This window comes from Vespa velutina, chromosome 3, assembly GCF_912470025.1.
Source record: "Vespa velutina chromosome 3, iVesVel2.1, whole genome shotgun sequence".
NCBI lineage: Eukaryota > Metazoa > Arthropoda > Insecta > Hymenoptera > Vespidae > Vespa > Vespa velutina.
Window position 1 is genome coordinate 6,459,574 of NC_062190.1, and position 10,647 is coordinate 6,470,220.

A 10,647-nucleotide genomic window follows, 5' to 3' on the forward strand; every position below is an offset into this window, starting at 1 on the left:
TGGCTGATGCAAGAAAGCAGGAGATTTCATGAGATACCTTTGATAAGATTTCTCTCGTTTGACCGGTAAATTATTACTCTATTCTAGTAAACTAAAGAACACCAAGAGTAAAATAGATTTGACGACTACCAAAGATTCCGAAGTCTATAATTTATCGATTCTCTTTTATCGTTACGTTCGTTTTCAAGCTCTTGCAAGAAGATAAAAGATCTGTAATTATCAACACCAAAACATATTATTTATAGACATATGTAATTAGCTTTTAAAGACAAAAGCGAAACATAATTGTGATTCACCGTCGTTTAGAAATATCAGGAAGTAATGATCAGTTTAAAGCAAATACTTTCTGAAATTTATATAATAATTCGATGTATGTCGGTTGATTTATGGAAATATAATACAATTAATAGATTTAACACGTATTCGTACTTGTTATCGCACCATCGTCTGATAACATTCTATTGACATTGTTTAAGGTCTGGAGACATGAGTGATTATGGGGCGAAAATAGCTGTCATTCCGATCACGTATCAATGAAAAAATGTTGACTTTCGTACTACCTTCTGTTTATATTTGCGATTATATACTATTAATAATATACTTTTTCTCTCAACATATACAATCGAATTCGATTAATGTTACGTGTTATGTAACGTTATCGAACGATTTTATCAGCGTTATTTATTAATATGCACAAATATGTACGCAACAACTTATCATTGGCTCGGTATAGTATCGTGTTACTTTTACATTCGTTCGTATTTATAACAAGTATTTCTATTCTCTTGATAACAAAACAAAAAATAATTAAAAAAAAGGGAGATAAAAGCAAAAAAAAAATATATGTATAAAGAGAAAGTTTCTATTTGAAATATCAAATTCTTTCGAAACTTGTTTCACGCGTGTAATGCACATTTTTAACTAGTATCTAGTTGTGAAAGAAAATAATTGCATAACTATATATTTTTTCAATTTGATTATTTTTTCGGATTATATCTTCAATTTGATTCATATGGATATTAATCGATGATGTCTGATATCATATGTAGTACCTACGTATCCACGCGCGTTAAAATTGTTGATCGTTCGCATAACGCGTGATGGAAACTTTTCGTGGCTGATACAAAATAAAAGGGAAATTATTTTTCTACGGCAAACTTCTTTATGAATCATCAATGAATGTTATAAATGTATTTAGCATATTCCTTATTCGCGATGTATGTACCTAATGATGACGTACGTGTTTATTATATGTAAAGAAAGTATACGGCGTGGGGGTCTTAGGTTTTTTTTTTATATTACTGGAATTGCGTGAAGACATTGGATTGTTTGCAAACTTCAAAACGATTTTTAATAGAATAAAATATTGTTTTTGTATTTCCATCAAAAATATTTTACGAGATAATTTATACATTATCTACTGTATAGTTAAAAGTATCATCGAAAGAAAACAATGATCTATCGATTGGGAAGAAGCAGGATAAGGTGCGGCAAAAAAAAATCCTTAACTACATTGATTTATGAAAGTATAGAAGTAATTTAATTCATTTCAATTTGTGTATAAAAATTCTTTATCTTTATATTAAAGAAGTCTTACATTGTTGCAAGGAAAAAAAGGTATTTTATTACCTTCTCCTTGGGCGTTGGTATATAATCTATAATTATAATGCCTATCGACGATCGTTAACAAAGTCATAGTATTAGCATAGCTCGTTAACATATCCGTTATTTACATGTATTGTTTAAATCGTTTATTTCCTTTAAATAAATACTCTTTATTTCACGATCAGTCAAAGACAACGATCACAGATCACAGACACACTTAGGTACTTGGTTCAATACTCTTCTCCTCTACCTCGCTCTCTTTCTATATTTCTCTGACTTTCGTCATTAAGTACATCTTCTCATATTTTATAATTCCTTCACGAATGAAAGATTTTTAGAAGCACGTCAGAAAGATTATCCGACAAGATTTTTCGACGTCAGATTTTTGAACTTTAAGAAGGTAACGCAAAAAGGTTACCACTATCTGCAAATAGCTTCCATTCAAGGGATAAGAAGGAAACGAATATTCGACGTTTCTTTACCCTTCGATTCTTTTTTTTTGCAAAAAGTATTCCAAAAAAACATCAACTTTGCTGCTGTCAGGCTGCAAGCTGTGGCGGTAGAATTCGATGAGCCGGTGGTGTTATTCTTGGTGCTATAACAGGCAAGATACTAAGCCTAACACCAGATGCCGTTTGTATTTGATTACTACCATTGCTATTCGAAGATGAGGAGGATGTCCTTTCCCTGGTATGACGTTTAACGTGTTTGGCTAAGTGATCACTCCTCATGAATCTTCTTTGGCAAATCGTACAAGCAAATTTCTTTTCTCCTGTGTGAGTCCTTTTGTGTCTGGAGAGTTCGTCGCTGCGTGAGAAACGTCTGTTGCAGTCCTCGTATGGACAGGGAAAGGGTCGTTCTCCGGTATGAGTGCGCATGTGTGCCTTCAGGTGAGAAGATTTGAAATAATTTTTGCCGCAGCCAGGATATTCACATTCATAGACGCGTCTTCGTGCCGCTGATTCATTGCAGTGAACATTTCCTCTTGTTCCTACGGTATTAGCTCGATTTGACGTGCTTGCAGTGACCAACAATAACGGAGTCTGTGGTAATACCAATGATGATCCTAAAATTCCGGTTACCATGATCGGTGCTGGTTTTGGAGCAAGTGGTTGCAACTTGGTCTGACCGATCTCACGATCAGTATTCTTGTTATTCACGATTATCTCCTCCTTTTTCAAGCTCATTTTAAACTTGAGACTTTTCAAGACGTTTACTTCCGTCGAGTTACCGCTCGGACGCACGTCCGAACTCTTACTGCTGCTTTCTACGGTACGTTGCTGTATTATCGTACTCGGTACCCATTCAGACGGGCAAGAATCGGGCAGCTTCGTAGGTATACTGGCTGGACTGCAAGTTCCGTCACGATTGGCGCGCATTATGACTGACACTCGAGTTGCCTCGGGACTGGGCGGTGGTGTTCCATAAAGAAGCAACTGTAAGAATAAAAGTTTATCTTAGAGAAAGTAGTTTCTTTATGCATTCAAAGTTTAAACGAATGCTTGGATATTAAGGATTAGCATTTGTGTATTTATTAAATTTACATATATATTTACCTTGGCCAATTCGCATTGTTCAACGTAACGTCGTTTCCGTGGCGGCTCATCTTCCTCGGAATCGGAGGGCTGAGGAGTAAGAGGCAAGTTTAGTTGCGGATTTTCATGATCGCGCTTTGTCGCATTCGCTTCGGTTGCCATCGTCATTGCCGCCTCCTCCGCCGCCTTCGCCACCGCCGCCTTTGCGGTCATCGCCGTCTTTTGCAATAGCTTGTCTCCTAACAAAGCTGCGACACTGAATGACGACTGTAGTGGCTCGATCTGCAAGAATAAATGGGAATATAAGTTATCATTTCTTACGAGTTAATTTCCTTCTTTTTATCGACGAAGAAAGAAACGACGAAAGAGAAATTTATATCTACCCAAGTTCTTTCTACGTAGTAATAAAAGAATATATCTTAAATCTTGTTTTTTTTCTCGATTTGGTCAAATGTAGGAGATTTAAAATCATTAGAAATAAATAAGCGCAGGATAAAAATATATATAGTTTAATCAGAATATATAAAATACAACAAAAATATCAAGGAGGAAAAAATAAATATGAGTTAATGAAATTAGCGTTAATAAAATTTAACATCGTTGGAGTAATGAAAATCCGTATTACTACGCCACATCGAAAACGTGTTTCAGAAACATGTTCGTATTTCGCGGGCGTCGGTCGACAGATTATACGGCGGTATATTTAATTTTGCTTAGACTTACGTGCTTAAACTGGGGCGAGGCTGGTGGAGACAAAAGAGTTTGATTTGCGTCCATCTTTTCTTAGCTCCGTTTATAATAAAGTTCAAAATTAACGCTAAGCTTATTCTGCAATGCACCAACGTTTTCTCATTTACGGAAATGTAATGAGCTCGCGTAGTACAAAATAAGAGTGCAAACTCAATCTAACGGACGTCTGGTAGCGCAATGAAGCTTTCTCAGGTCGGTAGTCCCGACGTGTGCTCAGTTAGTTGCGTCTGATCATGTGGCCGTGTAGTTTGTTGGCCAATAGTGTGGAGGGGCTCGCCATATTCGACCAATCCTGTAAGACCGATCAGTCGTTCAACGCGTGATCACAGGCGTGTTGTTCACGTGCTCGCGACCTGACTGAGGCCGTGATCATGACGTCACACTGCGTGCCGCGCACGCTCGATACGTCATGCCGTCACGGCGCGCCCCGAATGCCCCAAACGCCTCGAGCATCCTGTAACTTCGACCCTCTTCGTACTCCTCCCTCTTATTTGTCTACACATACACACATTCTCTCTCTCTCTCTTTCTCTCACTCTTTCTCCCTCTTTCTCTCTCTCTTTCTTTTTCTTTCTTTTGCTTCGCATTTTCTAGTATTTACGTTCTCTTCTTTTACGCTCATCTTGTCGTACAATCAAGGAGACACACGGCGAGCCTCCAAATTGTCGACGACACCAATCTCTACCTCTCGTCCCGCCTATTCATTCTACGTAGTTATGCTTTCATTCTGTCTTCGGGACCGAAGTTCGCTTTCTTTCTTTTTTATTTACTTATCAAAAAATGATCAGACTTTCTTATGTATTGAATTGTATTTATTTATTTCATTGTGTTAAAGGAGAATGTTAGATATGATGTTTTATGTAGTTGTTCCGATTTTGAGTTGCGATAAGAAGAATACGTTCATATCGCAAAACCTTCTATAATCACATGAAAATGATTTTATTTGTACGAGATTTCTTCTAATCTGATAATATCTGATAAGTAATAAATCTTAGAAATATAAGATTAATATTTGTGAATCAACTTCATTTTTTTTTTACATTAGAATCTACATCTTTCATATATTCTACATAAAAAAAACGTATTTTTTTTCTGAAATATCTTCTTTCGTTCACCTTCAATTTTTCGAGATATTTAACCAAATAAACATCTTCATACTTTTGAAATTTGAAAAATATCGATAACCAATAGCTCTTAAGGAAAAGTACAAGAGATAAAAAATGTTTTTTTTTATTTAATAAATTTAATTCTTAGGATTATCTGTATACTATTGTGTATGAAACACGTGTTTAATTTGTGTTTATTATTTCCTACTTTTGTCATGCAAATGCATGTTAATGTAAACATTAGAGCGTATAAATAAATAAATATAAGAAATTTGTTTATATATGAAACATTTTTCATCTTTTGTAATTTTTCTTAAAAATTGTGAGATATTTTGTCAAATATTTCAGAAAATTGAAAATGGATAAATTTCGAACCGAAGTTATTTATTTATTTTTTTTTATATAGAATAAATAACATTATAATTGCCATTATAAAAAATGTAGACTCTTATAAAAATTTATAGGAATTTATATAAAAATTATGTAAATTATTATATAAAAATTTGTAATATTTCATTTTGAACACTCTATATAAACTATAGTATCAAAATATATTAAACTTATACATACACACACGCATGTACGCATGCACGCACTTGCGCAAGCACATTCGACTGAAGGTCACATAAATCCAGTCGAAAAGCCTATATCTGATATGTTAAATCTGGATTTTCTAGGGCAGAGTTTCCCAAACTTTTCCTATGACTTTATAAATCCTAAAATTTTAACGGAATACTTTGATTATTTTATAGAGTAGGTAAATATTAATAATAACTAATTAAATAGATATAGCTAGTATATATATTGCTTTTATATAGTAAGTAAATATAAGTTAAGAAAACAAAACGAATATTTATTTTTTTATTTTAATTACGTAAAACAAAAAGCATGAAAATAATAAAATAACATTAATTTTCATAATTTTTCAATGAACACTTATTGATTTAGATAACGATATTCCAGGGCTTGTAGCGCGGAAATGAACCATAGGATCAAGATATTTGTTCAGAATGATTAAAGAATTACAATATATTCAAACATTAGACAAATCTGTAGAAAAATAGTTTCCCATGAGAATGGAGCAGAGTCCATTACATGGGATTTGATGTTGAACGATGAATAATTACATTTTCCTAACAACAAATATATTATTTCAGAAGGATAATGAACAACTGCGTATTCCAGAAATAGAGAGAGATAGATAGAAAGAGAGTTCGTCGAGTGTTAATAAAAGGCACTTCGAAATTTCGCGTGATCCTCGAATACGTGTAGTCATTAATAGGTACCATGGCGAATAACACATGGTTCTATTTGATGCACGTAATGTTACGGGTACTTCGAAATGAACGCTTTTATAACGTGTATGATCAATACATTTAATTAAAAACGAAAGATCGAATAGAAAATTTGAGCAATCTAATAATTTCAACTATGTAATTCGATTAACCTATTAACTGCATAGTTCTATTTTAAAAATGTGTTTAATGTGGTTAAAAATCTACGTTGTATAAAAATTAAAAGATGAGGAATATATTTGTCAAACACAGAGTACATGCAGCTATTATAAAATTGAATTCAATTATAATGAAAAAATGGTAGTAGGTGTTTTAAAAAAATTAATAATTTTATTGTTTAAATTCGTTGATATTATTGACAAAACTTAAGCTGTCATCGTGTTTGACGTCATTTTTTTTTATGATAAGTATACTTATCATGTGCAAAAAAAGTGCCTTCCATCATTATTCACTGAAATTAAAATTTCAATAAAAACTAAAGCATATTCGTAAATTTAAAACATTTCAGAATATAATTTTGATAATAATGATATTAAAAAAAAAAAAAAAAAATAAACTAAAAAATTCACTTGAAAAACTGCATATATTTTAATTGTTAAAATATCAATAAACCGTTTAACAGGATTAGCACGCAAAAGTGAATTGGGTCAATTTTTGTTGTCATTATTTTAACAATGATTCTTTCCAAAAACATCATTTTGAGAAAATTTCAAATCTTTAATCTTTCTTTTAAGAATAATATGAAAAATAAAATCCTAAACTTTATCAATTTTTTCTCCATTACTATTAAAGATATTTAAACGAAACAAAACAAAAAAGCCACAAGCTAGTTCTGCTACATATAGTTCTCAGAAAGATAGATTAAGAATTAAGAGTACAAAAAAGAAATATTTTTTTAGTGCGATATTTGGAAACAATTCTTTGAAAACTAATAAAAAAATCCAGGATAATACCTGAACAAGACAGAACAAGAAAGTGTAGGATCGAAAAATGTGGAACAAGAAAGAACAAAATCGAATAGGACTGAATAAAATCAAATAGGATCAAACAGGCTCCAATTAAATCGAATAACATCGAATAAAACCCAATAGGATCGAATAGGATCCAATAGAACTGAAGAGGATAGAATAGGATCAAATAATACCGAATAAGACTGAATAGGATCGAAGAGAATCAAATAGGACAAAATAGGATTGGATAAGTCCCAATCGAACCGAATAAAAGCTAATAGTATCAAGTCAAAAAAAAGGACGTAAAATCTTCTGTGGTCGGGTCGAGATTAATCGGATCAAGTCGGATTGAATTGAATCGAATCGATTTGGTTCGGCCCGATCCAGCCCAGCTCATTTCAGCCCGGTTTGACTTGGTCCGATCCGGCCCGATTTTACTAGGCTCGACTTGACTCAGTTCAATTTGAATCGGCTCGATTTGACTCAATTTAGTCCGGCTTGATCAAATTCGATTCATGTTCTGTCCGAAATTTTGTCTGAGGTTTTAGATTTTGTTTAATGTTTTATCCGGGGTTTGGTCTAAAGTTGCATGTGAGATCTTCGGCAATTTTCGGATACTGTCAGTCTCATCTCAAAATTGTCAAAAATATTCGAAGATTGCCAAAGATATTCTATCCCGATCAGAGACGATTTTTTCAGTATCTATTTTTCAAACTTACTCAATTCTTATTGTTCATATTCAATCCCATTCGATCCTAGGCAGTCCTATTTATCCTATATGTTTGAACACTCCTCTTCAAACCTATTCGATTCTATTTGCCTCTATTTGATCCTATTTGGTCTTATTTGATTCTATTAGATCCTATTAGAACCTATTCGATCCCATTTGATCTACGCGGTTTTATTCGGTCTTATTCAAATCTATTCGACTCTGTTCGTATCTATTCGGTTCTGTGCGATCTTATTTTGTCGTATTCGATCCTATTCAATCCTATTTTGTCTTATACGATCACAGTGAAACAATTTTTTCTCAAAGTAATGTTTCTTTGTAATGTCTCCTAAAGGAATAATGTCTCTTAATAGGTAAAACACGTGTTATATAAACCCTAAAGTTTCGACTATGTTATGGGGCTATTATTATTTTTATTTCTTAAGCAACATAACAATAAATGCAATAAAGCTCAAAGTATATGGTACAGAACTACATTTACAGATGTCAGTATCACATTCATTCAATCGAAATTTTTGCGCCGATGATAAACAAGAAAACAATATTATCGACTGACGAATATGTATATTATATGCGATAATAACTAATTTATGTTTATTTTTTATCAATAAAAGACAAATCGAAATACTCGTTTATATATACAAAAGTATAATTTATAAAATATTGATTATGTTTCGATTTCTCCTATGTATATCTGTTTGTCACTTGATCCAGAGCACACTGAAAAATATAATTATTTTGTTACATAGTTCTATATTTTGATATATATATATATATATATGCTTTTAAAGTGTATAATCAAATAGAATATTACCTATTGGTTCCTTTGGATGAAAATCAACATCATTTACAGAACCATTATGTCCAGGTAATTTATATAATATTCTACGACTAGTGGTGTCCCAAATATATTGAAATCTGTCTGATGAACCGGCTGATACTTTACTACCATCTGGAGACCATGCACATCTCTGAAGATTCTATAAATCAATATTTCAATTAAGCGAATCTTATTTTTATTAACTACATACCATTTATAGTTCCAGCGTTTTTATACCTTTTCGAAATTATGTTGATGACCAGATAGAATTTTGACACAACGTTCGTATGGAGCAAAAGGTCTTACATCCCATATTCTTAAAGTATTATCCATGGCGTTTGACAGAATATACGAACCATCGGGACTAAGACTTAATCCAGTAATAGTTTCGGAGTGTCCTTTCAATTTATAAAGGATTGAATTTTTTCTCAAATCCCATACTTTAATATCATTGTCAATTCCACCGCTTATTACTTGTTCTGCCGTATCATTAAATGTTACTGAAGTTACCTGCAGATGATATAAGACAAGTTTTACAAATAATATATAATCTTTTTTATATAATATTAAATAGGTTTTAATAAACAATACCTGATACGTATTATTCAATGTATAACATTGTCCTCTTTTTCTTGGATCCCAAACGCGTATTGTACTGTCATCGCTACCTGAACATAATTGCGTAGGTCCTCTTCTAGCTCCAGATACAGAATTAACAAAAGATGTATGTCCTTTTAATTTTTTAATTCTTGTGCCTACCACTATATCCCATAAACCTAAAGTCATATCTGTGCTAGCCGTATACAAATTACTTCCATCCGGACTAAAATGCAATTCCATTACTGCTCCACTATGGCCAGTCATTGTAGAGATGTTTTCACATTCCCCATAAACATTCCAAATAACTGTATAAAAATGAAAAATATAGTAGTATATTCATTAAAATAATATTATATATATATATATATATATATTTAATATATAATTCAGTATATATACAGATTTGTCGATCAAATCCAGTAGATGCAAGATACTGGCCCTCTGGATGAAACTCAAGTGAAAAAACATCGCCTTGATGTCCTTCCAAAAGCATGATAGGAGCCATTAACGATGATGTTCGTGGTGGTCCCTTAAAATTACATTACAAATTATACAATCAGATATTAAATGAAAATCTGAGTAAATCAACTAAGAAAACATAATAGTATTAGATAATGAAATTAAACTCACGCTTTGAACCACTGCTTTTTCTCTGCTACTGAAGACGACTTCATTTTTGGTTCTTTTTGAAGCAGGAACCAAAGCTAAAATATCATCACCTTTTCGTTTATCCAAAATAGGCATTTTGAAGTTTTATACGTCTTTATGATGGTTAGTTAGGTTAATTCTGTCAAAGCTTCAGTTGTTATAGGTTAATAATACTCTTGTCGAATATCTTTCAACAGTTGTGTAAAGTTATATGTTGGTAATACTGGATTAGTGAATGCGCAGGCGCGTCCTCTATCAAATGACACTACAGTAAAAGTACATTATCAGGAATATCCTAGATTTAGATATGAAAGGATTAATAATTTAATTATTCAATATCTCGGGGAATTTAATCCGTTCTAGTACGAACCGTCATAAAATCTTTCTGAATTTTAAAAGTAGCACATTAAGATATTTAAAATTACTAAGGAAAAAATATCTTTTTAAAAAAAAAAAAAAAAAAAAAAAAAAAAAAAAAAAATAAATCATAGGACAAAATATTAATTAATATAAGTTCTTGAAGGATTTATGTTTTTAATCTTTTTTTCGTATGTGAATTTTACTTTATATAGCATTAAAATGTATATGTATGCCTATGTTTAGTTGTCG

The 10,647-nt window shown here is 32.2% G+C and overlaps 2 protein-coding genes across 2 annotated transcripts; both read right to left on the reverse strand.

Moving 5' to 3' along the window:
- Positions 1–1,517: 1,517 nt before the first annotated feature.
- LOC124947834 (Kruppel-like factor 3) lies at positions 1,518–4,132 on the reverse strand. The gene is made up of 3 exons (XM_047490505.1): positions 3,864–4,132; positions 3,162–3,422; positions 1,518–3,041 (listed from the first exon to the last, which is right to left on the reverse strand). The coding sequence occupies exons 1-3, from the start codon at positions 3,915–3,917 to the stop codon at positions 2,145–2,147; spliced, it is 1,212 nt and encodes a 403-aa protein (XP_047346461.1). The 5' UTR covers positions 3,918–4,132; the 3' UTR covers positions 1,518–2,144.
- Positions 4,133–8,542: 4,410 nt separating this feature from the next.
- LOC124947471 (U5 small nuclear ribonucleoprotein 40 kDa protein) lies at positions 8,543–10,250 on the reverse strand. Its single transcript, XM_047489646.1, has 6 exons — positions 10,021–10,250; positions 9,790–9,919; positions 9,382–9,695; positions 9,028–9,300; positions 8,785–8,950; positions 8,543–8,690 (listed from the first exon to the last, which is right to left on the reverse strand). The coding sequence occupies exons 1-6, from the start codon at positions 10,132–10,134 to the stop codon at positions 8,638–8,640; spliced, it is 1,050 nt and encodes a 349-aa protein (XP_047345602.1). The 5' UTR covers positions 10,135–10,250; the 3' UTR covers positions 8,543–8,637.
- Positions 10,251–10,647: the final 397 nt, after the last annotated feature.

Bases quoted from the DNA above. Each gene is read 5' to 3' on its own strand.
- LOC124947834 (XM_047490505.1), bottom strand. From the start codon at position 3,917: ATGGACGCAAATCAAACTCTTTTGTCTCCACCAGCCTCGCCCCAGTTT. The intron at 3,423-3,863 runs GTAAGTCTAAGC...TTATTCTTGCAG, and splicing joins CCTCGCCCCAGTTTAAGCAC to ATCGAGCCACTACAGTCGTC. The intron at 3,042-3,161 runs GTAAATATATAT...TTATTCTTACAG, and splicing joins AACAATGCGAATTGGCCAAG to TTGCTTCTTTATGGAACACC.
- LOC124947471 (XM_047489646.1), bottom strand. From the start codon at position 10,134: ATGCCTATTTTGGATAAACGAAAAGGTGATGATATTTTAGCTTTGGTT. The intron at 9,696-9,789 runs GTATATATACTG...ATTTTTATACAG, and splicing joins TGGATTTGATCGACAAATCT to TTATTTGGAATGTTTATGGG. The intron at 9,301-9,381 runs GTATTGTTTATT...TATCATCTGCAG, and splicing joins CATTGAATAATACGTATCAG to GTAACTTCAGTAACATTTAA.